Source organism: Xyrauchen texanus, chromosome 10 (genome assembly GCF_025860055.1).
Source record: "Xyrauchen texanus isolate HMW12.3.18 chromosome 10, RBS_HiC_50CHRs, whole genome shotgun sequence".
In the NCBI taxonomy this organism is placed as follows: domain Eukaryota; kingdom Metazoa; phylum Chordata; class Actinopteri; order Cypriniformes; family Catostomidae; genus Xyrauchen; species Xyrauchen texanus.
This window is the reverse complement of record NC_068285.1, coordinates 15,771,439-15,788,153: the sequence shown is the minus strand read 5'-3', so window position 1 is coordinate 15,788,153 and position 16,715 is coordinate 15,771,439. Positions and strand designations below refer to the sequence as shown.

Genomic DNA, 16,715 nt, shown 5'->3' with positions numbered 1-16,715 from the left:
TAAACAACATCTCCATTGCATCTGTCGAGTGTTATTAGCTACTGAAAATGACTTGCAATTGAAGCGTGGCAGGAATGACTGTCTCATAGTTATCCGCTTTTTAATCTCAACAGACCATAATTCCTTAAATAGGTTTACATTTGAAGCGCTTTCACTGTGTTGATGTCAGATGTCAAATGATCAAACAGTTAAATTAAGATGCACCAAAGTTTGGTCTGTCAGATCAAATAAGGACTTCCTAAAGAGATCGCACTTGTCACACTTCACTCATGACAGTAGATGTTGCATCATGGTGTGACCATCTTTTTCTGAAATAAAATTAGCTTAAGAGACAAGGAATTTACATTAGAGCTCCTGCTCAGCAAACGCGTTTAATTTCCACTTAATTTAAAGTGGTACTTCCCTTAAATTCTGTCATTTAATCACCCTCATGTTCCAAACCCATGTGACATTCTTCTTTCGTGTAGATGTTTGGCAGAATGACAGGCTCAGTCACCATTCACATTCATTGTAAAGAAAAAGGTGCAATGAAAGTCAATGGTGACTAAGGCTTTCATTCTTCCTATCGTCTCCTTTTGTGTTCCATGGAAGAAAGTCATATAGGTTTGAAACAACATGAGGGTGAATAACACGCTCAACCATCCGGAGCTCTATGCTGTGGTTACTTTCATATAAACTTTGCCTCATCCTTCACCCAGCAAATGGGTTACAACCAAATCTTTCCTGCCTACATTGGAAGCCAAGATTTTTATATTGTCATATATTGAAACAGGCCGTCCTCTCAAATGCATCTGGAAATAAAGTCAACCATTATTTTTCATTTAGTGAAAAAATTGCTCCGACATCATGAGCGCGTATAATAGTGAACTTTTTACATTTTATGTATAATTAAATAAAACAAGGATTAAAGCTGAAGCTTGTAACTTTTTCGGTGTTAAATATAACCCCAATTCCGACAGTTGGGACAGTATGGAACATTTTAATAAAAAGTTAGTGATTTGTAAATTCTGTTTAACCTGTGCTGTATTGAAAGCACTACAACAACAACAACACATTTTTATGTTTTACCTTGTGATTTTAATTGTTTTTGCAACACGCATTTGAATGTTTACTTATTAACATAATACTTATTAAAGGATTATTCCAGATTCAATACAAGTTGAGCTCAATCGACAGCATTTGTGGAAAAATGTTGATTACCACAAAAATGAATATAGACATGCCTGTCCTTTTCTGGGTGACAGTGAGGCACTTACAATAGAAGTAAATGGGGGCAATTTTTGAACGTTAAAATACTCACTTTTTCAAAAGTGTAGCCACAAGACACAAACAATATGAGTTTAGTGTGATAAAATCACTTATTAACCTTTTCCGTGTAAAGTTATAGCCAATTTGACAACTGTTGCCATGATGATGCAATGTCAACAAACCCTAAAACAACTGTAAAAATATAAATTTAAACAACTTTACAGCTCTAATACACAAGTTGTAACAGAAGAATTAATGTAAGTGCTTTTATAAAATTATAAGATTCACATTTCTGCCTTTAAACCCTCCAAAAATGGGCCACATTCACTTCTATTTTAAGTGCCTCACTGTAACCTCACTGGTAGTGGCATAGTGGGCTAAAGCACATAACTGTTAATCAGAAGGTTGTTGGTTCGATCCCCACAGCCACCACCATTGTGTCCTTGAGCAAGGCACTTAACTACAGGTTGCTCCGGGGGATTGTCCCTGTAATAAGGGCTCTGTAAGTCGCTTTGGATAAAAGCGTCTGCCAAATGCATAAATGTAAACGTAACCTCCATTATCGCTTCTTTTTTTTTTTTAAAGAAAAGCAGGGATGAGTAAAAATGAATTTTTGTGGTTATCAACATTATGCTACAAATGCTGTGAATTGAGCTTAACTTGTATCGAACCCAGAATATTCCTTTAAGCATTTGGGCCCTGAAGAGACAAGTTTATTAAGTTTAGCAAGCTGAATTTTCCCCCATTCATCCATTATACAGGTCTTCAGCCGTAAAATTGTACGGGTGTACAATGTGGTTTTTCTGTGCTTCATAATGCGCCACACCTTCTCAATTGGAGACAAGTTTATTTACACAGACATGCACTTGTAACTAGAAGAAATGGCGATGTTACACTGGTAAACACACAACTGTCCCAACTTTTTTGAAGCATGTTGCAATCATCTGATTTGAAAAAAGTAAAATGAAATTCACAAGGTAAAACAGCAAATGATATGTTGATATAGTGCTTTCATTATTGCACAGGATTATTGAATAGAATTGACAAATCACACATTTTGTTTTTGTTAGCTTTTTTGGAATTGGGGTTGTACTTTCTCTTATTCCTTATTATTATGCGGAGACATGGGGTCGTAGGTTCATTTTCATAAAAACTGTAAATACTGTTCCTTTTACGCTATAAGAAATCCTCTGTTATGACCGACCCATCCATCCCTACACAACAACATTGACTTGAATGGTGTGAGTTGGGGGCAGGACTATCCGTTTGTTCTGTCAACCGCAGAAGGGTGGGCGTATTCGGAAAGATTTTTGAAAACTGTGTTTATTTTTTGCATTTTATGCAGTGGCGCACAAATTAAACACTTCAGCTTTTGGCCAGTTAACAGCAGTAAACTCAATGCCTTGCACCATCATGTCTGTCAAAATAGATGTAGATGTAAGGTAGAATGGTTTAAGCTGCACAATAATAAGACATTTACATGTGTATTTATTATACATTTGCAAAAAAAAAATTTTTTTTGGCATGTAATAATCTTACATTTGCATGTAAGATTATTATGTAGAACACGGGGGCAAAAATAACTCGGTAACAATGTTAGGCTATAAAGTTAGCAAAACTATAAGTAGGCTAATAAACATTTATAAATAAACATTTCACCTTGAACAAAATCCTAATCAAATCTATTGAATCAACATATTTCCCTTAAACTGGAAGACAACCTCATTAGGGAACTATTTGCAAATGGAATAAGCTTAATGTTTCACACCGTGCTTTCAAGACCAGCATTTATCTTGTGCTCTGGGCATTTATTTGCAAGACATCTATAGGCACCAGCTTCAGGAGTGTCATACGTTTGACCTCTCTGTCTGTCATGGACAAGAGCAGATTTAAAATGCCTGCACAAGCTGCTGTCAGTGAAGCATTACCTAAATCTCTAAACAACTTTGAGATCAAGAGATAATTCCAGAGAATCTGTTAGTTCATTATATGAGATTTGCCTTTGTGTTTTGGTGGGAAGAGCTTAAAGCTCTATATGATGGGATTAAATATCAGACACCTTTCAAAGCACCCTTTATCAGATGAAATTAGGTTAATATTGACGTTTATGTAGGCTTTTAGCTGAAACAAAATCGTTTGCAACAAAAGATGCACAAGACATATAAAGGTCATTCAATGGATGTTACTGAGTTTTTATTTGCATAACAAAACCAAAAGCACGGCCTCTGTTGCTGTTCTCGTATGAGCAAATGCAGAGCTGTGGAGGAACTCTTAATAAGGCGTCAAGAAAGTCAAATCGAGAATGTCAGTCGTTAGAAAGTCAAATCGAGAATGTCAGTCGTTAGAAAGTCAAATCGAGAATGTCAGTCGTTAGAAAGTCAAATCGAGAATGTCAGTCACAGATACGGCAGGTCATTTATGCTCTACAGGATTATTACAGATTAGGACTATTCTCGGGATTGTATTGATCTGTGTTCAGAAAGCTGACGTTGAGCAGAGAAAGATTAAACTTATTAAATGTCTCTGGTTGCGAACTGAAATGCACATGGATATTTTTGTACAACCGAACAGTAAAATATATTCTCCATAAATTAGGGCATATAAAAGATCCCTAAATCATCATTAGAAATGAATCATGAAAAATAATTTGATCATTATATATACAGTTGAAGTCAGAGGTTTACATACACCTTAGCCAAATACATTTAAACTCAGTTTTTCATCATTCCTGACATTTAATCTTAGAAAATGTTCCCTGTCTTAGGTCAGTTAGGATCTCTACTTTATTTTAAGAATGTGAAATGTCAGAATACTAGTAGAGAGAATAATTTATTTCAGCTTTTATTTCTTTCATCACATTCCCAGTGGGTCAGACGTTTACTTACAATTTGTAAGTATTTGGTAGCATTGCCTTTAAATTGTTTAACTTGGGTAAAACATTTTGGGTAGCCTTCCACAAAGTTGCTGGAATTTTGTCCCATTCCAGACAGAACTGGTTTAACTGAGTCCAGTTTATAGGCCTCCTTGCTCGCACATGCTTTTTCAGTTCTGCCTTCAAATTTTCTATCAGATTGAGGTCAGGGCTTTGTGATGGCCACTCCAATACCTTAACTGTGTTGTTCCTAAGCCATTTTGCCACAACTTTGGAGATATGCTTTGGGGTCATTGTCCATTTGGAAGACCAATTTGTGACAGAGCTTTAACTTACTGGCTGATGTCTTGAGATTGTGCATCAATATATCCACATCATTTTCCTTCCTCATGATGCCAACTATTTTGTGAAGTGCACCAGTCCCTCCTGCAGCAAAGCACCCCCACAACATGATTCTGTCACCCCGATGTTTCACAGTTGGGATGGTGTTCTTCGGCTTGCATGCCTCACCCTTTTTCCTCCAAAAAAAAAAAAAAAAGATGGTTATTTTGGCCAAACGGTTTAATTTTTGTTTCATTAGACCAGAGGACATTTCTCCAAAAAGTAAAATCTTTGCCTCCATGTGCTTTTGCTATTTTATGGTGGCTTTAAAGCAGTGGCTTCTTCCTTGCTGAGCAGCCTTTCAGGTTATGTCGATATAGAACTTGTTTTACTGTGGATATAGATACTTGTCTACCTGTTTCCTGCAGCATCTTCACAAGATGCAGTTGTTCTGGGATTGCTTTGCACATTTCGCACCAAACTACGTTCATCTCTAGGAGACAGAATGAGTCTCCTTCCTGATCGCTGCATGGTCCCATAGTGTTTATACTTGTGTACTATTGTTTGTACAGATGAATGTGGTACATTCAGGCATTTGGAAATTGCTCCCAAGGGTGAACCAGACTTGTGGAGGTTCACAGTTTTTTTTTTTTCTTTTTTTTTTTGGTCTTGGCTGATTTCTTCTGATTTACCCCTGATGTCAAGCAAACAGGCACTGAGTTTGAAGGTAAACCTTAAAATACATCCACAGGCACACCTCCAATTGACTCCAATTAGCCTATCAGAAGTTAATTGTCTAAAGGCTTGACATCATTTTCTGGAATTTTCCAAGCTGCTTAAAGGCACAGTTAACTTGTGTATGTAAACTTCTGACCCACAGGAATTGTGATATAGTCAATTAAAAGTGAAACTCTCTCTTAACAATTGCTTCAAAAATTACTCGTGTCAAGTAGATATCGTAAACGACTTGCCAAAATAAACCGCTGCTCTTTATATAGTGTGTGTGTGTGTGTGTGTGTGTATATACACACACACACACTACCGGTGAAAGTTTTGAAACACTTGACTGAAATGTTTCTCACGATCTTATAAATCTTTTGATCTGAAGGCGTATGCTTAAATGTATGAAATTAGTTTTGTAGACAAAAATATAATTGTGCCACCATATTAATTTATTTCATTACAAAACTAAAATTTAATTAAAAAAAATAATAATAAAATAAAAAAAAACCTTTTTGAAATGGTTGACTTGGACCGAATAATACAGCCAATAAGTGCCCAACATAGAGATAGGAACTCCTTCAATACTGTTTGAAAAGCATCCCAGCGTGATACCTCAAGAATCTAGTTGAGAAAATGTCAAGAGTACATGTCTGTAAATTCTAGGCAAAGGGTGACTACTTAAGATGCTAAAATATAACAGTTTTATTTATTTTGTATTTTTAGTCGCAACATAATTCCCATATTTCCATTTCTATTATTCCATAGTTTTAATGACTTTACTGTTATTCAAAAATGTGAAGAAAAAAAAATATGTAGAATGAGTGTTTCAAAACTCTTGACCGGTAGAGTGTGTGTGTGTGTGTGTGTGTGTGTATTTATTTATTTCAAATTGAAATGGAAAATAATACTAATAAAACTCAATTTAATATGATAGCGTTTAGTTCTGAAATTGAAATGCAGAAATCCTAAAAAAAAATTAAGAGTTTTTTCAGTGTAGGTCTATTATTTGATCATGTAGACTTACTGTTAATCTAGAAAACAGATGCAGGACTAATAAATAGTTGCGTATGCAATAATGGATGCCTATATTATTATAAGTAAATCAATAAAAATAATTTTCCTTATAGTAACTAAAAATGAATTGAATATATATATATATATATATATATATATATATATATATATATATATATATATATATATATAATCATAGCCTAATACCTAAAGAAATAATGTACCGACAGAATTGTATTTTTGTCTTTGGCCTGTTTATTTGATTTACATAGATATAAAAGTTATATTGTTGAATGAAATAACCAGTGCCACCAAGTGAATTACAGTTTAAACATCCGAAAAAGTAGGTTTAATAACAGTGATGCAGCGGTTTAGAGTGATATGTTACTTCAGAAATTCAACAGACTGGTCATCAGTTGACGTCACAGTCCAGATTTGTGGGCCACGCCCCCATACGATAAGAGCGCGTGTGCACTAGTGAAATTAAAAGAACAGAATATTTGCCGACCGTGTCATGCAACACGTTTCACGTGGAACAACACGTTCTGCGTGGGATGCGATCCACGTAATGAACCGCCCTTGTCTGCAAGCCAAAAATCAGAATGAACATGCCTGAGCAAAATATTTCAAACTGTACAATCATGTTATAACATGCATTTTGCGTAACTAGATTCATGTTTTCTCTCGTGCATAATCATACATTGCCAAATAGAACAAATAGCTACAATTTTAAAAGAATTTCTCCCTTGATCTAAGATGTTTAGGCTGTATAAATGATGTTTAATACTGTATGTAATGGTTAACTTGTTTATATATATATTTATATATACATACACACACGTTTTTAACATTTCCTATATTCTCCCACCCCTCTGATTTCTATCCCTTTATTTTATTTTTTTATCCAGACACCCCTTTGTCTCCTCCTTCCACCCCGTCTATCCCCGGTGTATGTCTAAGGATTTGAAGGACTCTGTCTGCCCAGCAACAGTAGTTAAGAGCACATTCAATGCCCTTGTATACCATCTGCTTGCAAATCAAGGTAAACCATACGCTGTTGCACAAAGCACACTCAGTACATGTTATTTACCTCTATATATTTCAAAGAACTCTAAATTACATTTATGCATTTGGCAGACACTTTTATCCAAAGCGACTTACAGTGCACTTATTACAGGGACAATCCCCCCGGAGCAACCTGAAGTTAAGTGCCTTTATTAAAAGGACAAGGACACTATGGTGGTGGCCGTGGGGTTAGAACCTGTGACCTTCTGATTAACAGCCCTGTGTTTTAGCCACTACGCCACCACCACTCAAGACTGTACTTCCATAACAAAGCATAGCATCTGAAGTCATTGATCAGCTATTGAGGTATTTTAGTGCTGTGATCAATTGTACAAATCATTTACTTTTTGTGTTGTTTGTTTTTGACGGGGGAAATAATTGTACAGTCTTTTAAAGTTATTTGGACTCAAAAGCTGTCAATGCACATGTCAAATCGTAAGAAAGAAATGGTCAAAGCACATAAACAATTATTGTGCAAAGGCTGTGCCTCCACTCAGGCCTTCAGAAATGCAACAAACACTGTATCAAGTTAGATCTCTCACCCCCTCTACTGGCCCAGAGTGATCTTAGCGGGATGAGTGCTTTAATGCTGCAAGCTAAGTTGTCATTGGTCTCCTGTGTGAGCTTGCTCTCTGGATGGAGGTATATATTTAGGGCTTGTTTTCTTTTCTGCTATTCTTTTAAGGAAAATGAATCACAGTGCAGCAGTGAGTAGAATCTCAAGTATGTTTATGAGATGGTTCAAATGTCAGGTGACTAGACAGCCAATTTAAAGGGATAGTTCACCCAAATATGAAAGTTCCCTCATCATTTACTCAGACCATCTCAGATGTGTTTGACTTACTTTCTTCTGCAGATTTTTTGTTTTTAATTTTAATCTGAATTTTAAGATTCTATGTTGGTCATTTCAATGCAAGTGAATGGTGGACAGAACTTTGAAGCTCCAAAAAGCACATAAAGGCAGCACAAAAGTAATCCATAAGACTCCAGTGGTTTAATCCATGTAATCTGGAGTGATCTGACAGGTGTGGGTTAGAAACATATCAATAGTTAAGTCTTTTTTTTTTTTTATCATTAAATCTCCACCTTTTACCAGCCTTTAACCAGTAGGTGGCGATATGTGCAAAGAGTGTGAATCGCCAAAAAACCAAAGAAGAAGAACATTGACGTGAAAGTGGAGATTTATAGTTAATATTCATCTTTGTCTCACCCACAACTATTATATAGCTTCTGAAGACATTGATTCAACCACTGAAGTCATATGTGTTACTTTTATGTAGCCTTTTTTTATGCTTTTTGAAGTTTTGGTCACCACTATAGAGCTGAAATATTCTTCAAAAAGATTTAGTTTTGTGTTCTGCAGAAAAGAGCAAGTCACACACACTGGGGATGCCACGAGAATGAGTAAGTGATGAGAATTACAAATTTTGGGCTAACTTGAACAAACATGAAGAAGGAATGCAATGGCTTCCATTAACTCGGAAATTACAATAATAATAATAATGGCTAAGTATTGACCATGTGACTGATAGTTTTGAGTAATAATAACTATTGAGTAAGTTTGAGTGAGCACAATGACTATCTATTACAGCTCTCCTTGTCATCCCTATCCCAGAACTGACAAATCGGTTTATTGCTTAAAAGAAAGCACAAACTAAAGGTCAGGGACGGGGTATATCAGTAGACCTGCATGAAAATATACTTAAAGCAAGTGGATACAGCTATACTGTCTATATTAAGTTTGCTATCTCAGGCTCAGTGGTCTCAAATCAAGCACTGACCAGCTTGATTGGCCATTTATTATAATAATTACTAACCTCTTAATAAAGTTTCATGAAGGCCTCAAATGACAGAAACAGTTGCTTTATTACTCATATTACTCAGCAGGGTCTTGTAGCTCACTGTTGGGATGCTCTTTTTGAAGAAGCATGTGATATATACAAGTTTTTTTGTTATAAATTAAGCACATGGGCCTTACATTAGCTTTAAGTGTTCTTTGATGCAGACTTTGATCATAAGTCTTACTAATTGGCTGACAGATCATTCATAAGTTTTCAATGCTTTCATAAATAGCCAATACTTTAATAATCATTAGGTGTTGTCCTAAATTCTACTGCCTGGTCTAACCAGTTAAATCATGTGTTCTTGAATGTGTGTACATGAATGGGTTGCTATTGCTTTGGGGCACAGTGGAGAATATGGTTTTTCTGTCCTAATATGAGGCTGGTAGGAAGGTGAGCGTTTAAGACATGGATTTGGGTTACGGGAAAACCAACAGAGGATTTAGGGGCTTGTAGCAGATGGTTGACAATCCCTGCAAATGAACACATTAGTAGTAGTAGTAGTAGTATTTAACTTTAGTTTACCCTCAGAGCTAGACTCTGTTAGGCTCTGTCACTACACAATCACAGATGCACTTGACATTTTTTGGAAGATATAAGTAGCTCACACGGTGTATTATGTGATCAGTGTTATCTCATATAGGTGATTTTTTTTTTTTTTTTTTCAGTAACAGTGAATGAATTAAAATATATATATTATGCATTCCCTGCTTGATTGCGTACAACGATTTTGAAATTGCTCTTTTAACACATAATGTTAATTTGCGAGAAAACTTGATTTGGCTTGATGTAGTTTCAGCACCGTGGCCAGAGCTAGATGAGAACAAAAGGCGGATTAGCGTCCTTGATTTCAGGGACCGTCCACAATTTACAATCCAACGCGAAAAACGAACAATCAAATGAAGACGTACAGCAAACCGTTTGTTTGGATTTTTATTTTTTTCAAAGCATAACATTATTATTTGAGTTGTTATTTTTTCGCAATATGTCGCTCATGGTTCTTCATGGTTATGACACGTGATGAAGCATGTCAGACTATAATAATTATATATATATAGGCCTATATTATTATTATTTTTTTTCATTATGCTCCAAAATTGTGGAAATCGCTTCCCGTTTCTATGAGAGAAACACCGACGTTTGGTATATTTAAATATTTTCTTCAAAATATTTTGGTCTGGACAGCTTTTACTTGATTAATTAAATTTTAATTTAATTATTATTATTATTTTTTTGTTTATTGACTCTATTTGTTTTTATGCTTTGTTTTATATTCTTGTTCTGTTTCTAAGTAAAGCACATTGAGAAGCTACCTTTTAAAGGTGCTATATAAAATACAATATTTTATTATTATTATTATTATTATTATTAATAATATTATTTATCTATTGGTCAGCGTTATACTGTAGTTATAAAATGAAGTGTGTAAAAATGTACATCGGTGTCTTAAACTAAATTACTGACGGTGCATCATAGTGGAAACGAAAGGGACAGCTGCTATTCATTGACAGCACCCAATAGTTTTGCGGCTAGGCTTTGTGAGAGTAAAATATAGACGCTCCCCTAAGTCGAGTAAGCATCACGGTTTCCACACCCCGAGGGAGGACAGGAGATGGACAGGAGGGGGACACCGGCTTTCGACGTCAAAAGCTACGGGTTATACAGTGTGTCAACACCGTGAATATAGACTACAGCGTTGCCGTGCGTCTTCGTCACTGCCTCTGTATTAAATCGTAAGTGGAAATACATTTTATTAGCATTTATATTTCAATTGATTCATGCATGCATTCTAGTCAACAGGAGATATTTGAGAGGGCACAGACAGAGATACAAAAACCAAGGGTGACAGATGCACGGATTTAGTTGAATGTAGGCGACAGTGCTTTGCTTTCAAGCTATCTGTTCTCTGAAAGGTCTCTTTATTTGTGTGTGTCGATTATCAGACTATATTCTACAACCGGGCAGAAAGACAGCAAATAAACAAACATCCCCTTGGGATCAACGAGAGAGAGAGAGAGAGAGAGAGGGGAAACTAGATCAAATTTCGGCTTTGCACACACACCAGAGAGCTCGTAAGATTTGAGTACTTTTATCGGTGTTTATTGATTTGAAAGCGTGAAGTTGCATGTATAGTGGCATGTTTTTGTTCTTCATCATGTATGTGCGTATGTGCAGTTGGTGTCGTGACAAAGAGCCACATACGCCTGAGCCTCCACACTGGATTAAACAAAGAAGCAATGGAGATATACGTCAATATTTATATGCATTTCATGTTTTCTAATGTGCTGGGTCGCCAGAGCTTGCAACACAAGTTTCTTTGTCTACAATGCTGTTTTAATATCTGAAATGTCCTATATAGAGATTGACTGGAGGCTCTTGTTCTGTTAGGCTATATGCTGCTTCAAGCGACCTTAAGTTGTGTGTTATCACCTTATAATAACTTTAATAAGACTAATCAATATTATTGCATTATAGAATGCTTAGCACATCCGTATTCAATGTACAGTCCAATAGAGATGTTGTTAAGATGTTATTCATTTATTGTCTTGTAGATGCATTCCAATGTGAATGAACACAGACTACGGATATGTTAAGGATTGTGTGTTTGTTCATTCGTTATTAGTCCATTGAAATTCCTCTCACTATTGCTTTGCTCATCAGAATTGTCTGCAGTTAATACGACTGTGGAGAAAAAACAAATCTGTTTCATTTACAGTAAAATACAGACAGGAGCAATACTTGATACACGTTTAGAAACAGTGCACAGTGTCACTCACCCAAAAACAGAACACAAGCAGGGTAACACGTGACACTAAAATAATGCAATATTATCTCAAATACATACATATAGCATGTACATAACTGATAGAAAAAATAAGAAGAAACATAACTATTCCTACACTTAAAAAAAAAAGGCAGCTGTGGTTGCAAGAATAATGATGTAAAAAGTACAGTAAAAATGTGAACCTGTAAATTTTACAGTTTAAAACTGTTGTAATTTACAAGACCACGATGGCACTGAAAAAAAATTATGTTAGATTTAGTTAAAAAAAAAACGTCATAAACTTTATATTAGCCTTCTGAAACTGTAAAAGTCTGCTTTTTACTTAATAAGGTATTTGTTAATCACCGTAGTAACTACAGAAGGTCACATGATGACATAAAGTTCACCAGTAGTGGCTCTTCCAGGAACAATGACCAATAAACATGTAGAGACACTCACACAAACACTAAACACCATCAGGGTAACACGTGTGAAATTTAAATAATGCAGTAAACGTTATCTAAACTACATTAAATATAAAACACAACACCCCAAAGTATGTAACTGATATTAAAAATAAGAAGAAACATAACTATTCCCATAAAATATAATGAAATGTAATGTATCATACAGGGAATTGTGGGAATGCCCGATTACTGTTTTTTACTGTAATTTTAACAATAGTTTACTGTAAAAAGTACATGTCCTCTCTTGTTAAACAATGTACATTTTTACTATTAAATATACAGGAAAATCATAGTTCTTAAAAAATGTAATTTTTACAACATTTTATTGTAAAATCTACTGTATTGTCTTTTAAAATATATATATATATATATATATATAAAATCTGTATTTTACAGTTAATAATCATTAATCAATTAACGGTTTATTTCTGTAGCATTTTTACAGACAGTTTTTACAATGTATAAAATATAATGAAATATGATGGGTCACGCAAGAACTTCTGGGAACGCCGATTATTGTTTTTCACTGTCATTTTAACAATAGTTTACTGTAAAAAATGCATGTATTCTCTTGTTAAATATAATATAAATTTTACCTTTAATTATACAGTAAAATCATTCTTTTTACATCAAATTTGTACAATATTTTACCGTAAAATTACAAGTATTGTCTTGTTAAATATGTATATTTTACTGTATATTTAAAGGTAATTAACCGTTAACCAATGTTTTGTTTTTTAAACGTGTGTGTGTGTGTGTTTGTTTTGCTTTTTTACTGTAGCGTTTTACTTTCTTTTACCACTAAAATTACATACTTAAACATGCGCTAGATGGGCGTCTTCGACCGTTGCACCACGTTTTGTAGTCAAGTTACAAAGAACTTAAACTTCGAGGCACCTGCGTTCTGTTCTATTTGTGTCTAGTTTGCTTTCCTTAAACTATTCTTTTGCTGCCTGATACACTTTTATTTCCCTCTGTAAAGGGAAATCTCGTTCATGAAAGTTAATATAGTGATATATAAGCATATATATATAGAATATATCATGTTGCTGATCATTTTAAGTGCTCAGGTAACCAAACAGTTTTACAAAGCATTTTATTTTTTCTTTACTCAGAGCTGTGACATTTCAAATCTTTCTACCGGGACTCGTGTTTAACATCGTGACTCTTCCCCCTCCGCCGAGCCGCTCTCCAGTGCTGAAATCCCGGGCGCAGCTGTCGCTCCGTTCTCTTTCGGAAGCTGTCCTAATGAAGGAGGCCGACGCCATAAAGCTCTTCATTGGCCAGATCCCACGGAATCTGGAGGAGAAGGACCTAAAGCCCATCTTTGAGCAGTTTGGAAAGATCTATGAGCTTACGGTGATCAAAGACAAGTACACAGGAATGCACAAAGGTAATTAAACGAGATTGACGTGGCTCTATTGAACGGACCGTCTCAAGGGGAGATGCGAGACTAATGGTGCTAGATGAGTTTTCCTCTTAATGTCTTAAGAGAACAGCGAGTCTCTCTTAAGGCATATAGTGCTTAGTTAAGGTCTGCTTAATCTCATTGACACTGTGACTTATATATTACAAATACTGTCTTTTAAAAATAAAATCTTAAATCTTTTCTGATGTTCCACGAGGCTTTTATTTATGCAATTTTCCCCCTTTATACATACATTTATAGTGCATTTGTGAGATGATGATAAGGGAATCTATTCATTCAAAAGGCATCTATGATGAAAACATAAATACATCATTTTGCTTACTTTGATGTCATATGCACAACTTTGCGTTTGCATTTTGAATTCACTGTACTGAGATCGATGAATGCATAAATGTATCTGTTTTTTCATTTCTAAGTCACAGTAGTCCAACCTTCTGTCCTTTTGTTCTGCTGTTTTAAACATTGCTTTATATTCAATGTTGCATTTCTGTTTGCTGTTATAGTTTTATTTTCACATCGCACGTTTGATTTATGTTGCTTCTTTTGTCAGGATGTGCATTCTTGACGTACTGTGCGAGGGAGTCAGCCTTGAAGGCCCAGAATGAATTGCACGAACAGAAGACTTTACCGGGGGTGAGTTGTTGCAGTTAATAACCTCAACTCAGAGACATGCTGTATAAAAATAGATTATTTTAAGTTTGAACAACATTTCCAAATGTCATATATATATATATATATATATATATATATATATATATATATATATATATATATATATATATATATGAGTAGACAGGCTATAGCTGACTATGTACAGGATAAAGCTTTTATCATGAAGGTTTAGAATATGACTAAGGACCATGAAGTCATTCTAAAAATGGAAGCAACCTATTATATGGTTTAGGAAATGGGATCCGTGGAAATCTGTGTTGACTGAACAGACTTTAATGAAGTATGTTGGAGGTCGCAATCCTTGAAGGCATCCGTGATCATTTCACGCTCTCTCTCTCTCTCGCTCTCTCTCTGAAGTCGTTGATTAGCTGTTAGGCCATCTGCCACGCCAGCGCTGTGACAGGCAACCTGTACATTCAAAAACCTCCAAATCTTTTCATCTTTTGATATTCTGTCCCAAACCAGATCATATGAGCAGCACAGCAGATAGTCGAACAGGTGCTCCATTTAGAATGAGGAATTAATAAGGCGATACGCTTAATGCTTGCATCTATAACCACTGGCAATGTTTCTCTGTTGATTAGACTCGGATCAAGCAGACCCGCAGGGAATCCTTGCTTCCCCTCAAATTGTATTTAAGCGAGTTTAATTTGCACGAGAGGAAGCGGCGTGAGAGAAATGTCATAAAAGCAGGGACATGATGTCGAGTGAGTGGCCAATCAGAGCAGAGGAACAGGACCTTCTGGTGCAGCTGAACAGACTGTGAAAGGCCAGTGTGGTCCCACCAGACGTAGGCTAATGAAGGGATATATGGCTTTATTGCACCGTATGTCACGTTTCATTGCAGTTCCGTTTGAGCAGTAATTGGAACCAAAGAAATGAAATCGAAGTGTGATTAAAGTATACATCTTTCAGGCATGGATTTGTGAAAATCAATGTTTGTGAGCAGCATCTGTTTAGATGGTTTTTCCTTATGTTGACCAACATTTTGCGTGCGTGTTAAAGAGTAACTCCACAACAAATCCCATTATTAGCATGACAGTAGTCTGACCTTTGCGACCTCCCCAGGCATAGATCAGTGGGTTTCCCCAGCTTTAAATCCCTCTCTCCTCCTTTTCGATCCCTCCATCCTTCTATTAGTCTACCCCCCCTTTCCTAAGCCTGATAAAATGGTGTTCAAACCCCCCCCCGAGGTACAACAGGAACCACATTATTAAGATGAACTGCACCCCCCCCAAAGAGAAATCTCTCTTCCTCTTTCTCTGTCTCTTTCTTTCTCTCTCTCACATACACAGACACAGCCCAGCCCAGCTGTGTTGCATTATTACCAGTTCGTGGCACCTGCCATTCAGAGTGGGCCCTGCCCCCAGCCTGCCAATCATAGCAAATGCTCAGGCAATGCTTCGTGATGTGTGTTTAGAGTGTGTACGTGGGTGAGATAGGAATTGTAACCGTGATGAGGGGGGAAACAGATAAGATAAGAGTGAAATTGGAACGTTTGGAACGTCATTTCCCATTTTTTCTATTTAGCTTTTTTGACACGGGACTCATTTTCAATTCTGATCTTTAAGACTTTATTTTGCAAATGGTGACATTAGACTTGTTTGTTCAGATAGTGTAGTAAATATTTGGTTTATCTGCATCGGGTGCAATAGACTGTATTCACAGTAGCGACATATTAGATTTTTTATGTGAAGATCAACAAGGCTGTAAGGGTAGACTTACTGTTCATACCGTCTCCATATCGACCATACTGTATCTTCAATGGCATGCACTGTATACATCTGTATAAAGCTCCTGGATCTATTTTTCACAAGTCATGTTTTCTTGAGTTTTTAGTTTACTGAAATTCGGAAAGTCCTTGTCTGTGCACATTGTCGGCACATGCGCCTGTCGTTGGCTGTACTAAAAGAGTATTATAAAGCAGTCATAGTCCACATGCGTCGAACGCGTTTGTATTCACTTGTGGTCAAAAGTGTTTACTTTGAACAGCAACTGCAATCCGTAAAATTAAGTATACCTGGGCCTTAAGTCTGTCCTTCACAGCCTCTTTGTCATTCACATCAAAATTGAAAGATGCTACTGACCATACTGGGAGAAGGTCCATAGTAGAGACTTAAGTGTCAACACGATGGCAAAAGATTTTCTGCTGCAACAACTAAGAGTAGCTGTCATTGTGTAAAGAGAGAGGGCTGGAATTTAGCCTTTGTTCATGTCTTTTATGGCATCTCGCCTTGGTGTTGATCTCACTAGTTGCACGGAACAACAAAAGCATCAGAGGTGTTACTGTATTTTGAAG

The 16,715-nt window shown here is 36.1% G+C and overlaps 1 protein-coding gene across 7 annotated transcripts in view; it reads left to right on the top strand.

Annotated features, from left to right (window-relative positions):
• Positions 1 to 16,715, top strand: part of LOC127650598 (CUGBP Elav-like family member 3) — a 52,049-nt gene that overhangs the window by 1,340 nt on the left and 33,994 nt on the right. For 3 of the 7 annotated variants that reach the window (XM_052136107.1, XM_052136106.1, XM_052136105.1), the window contains exons 2-4: positions 7,087 to 7,220; positions 13,431 to 13,708; positions 14,295 to 14,377. In XM_052136107.1, coding sequence (XP_051992067.1) covers positions 13,564 to 13,708; positions 14,295 to 14,377 — 228 coding nt within the window. In that variant the 5' untranslated portion in view covers positions 7,087 to 7,220; positions 13,431 to 13,563. Of the gene's footprint in view, positions 1 to 7,086; positions 7,221 to 10,686; positions 10,818 to 11,027; positions 11,157 to 13,430; positions 13,709 to 14,294; positions 14,378 to 16,715 lie in introns of those variants that run through there. The other 4 variants (XM_052136110.1, XM_052136109.1, XM_052136103.1 and 1 more) reach the window with 2 other exon arrangements.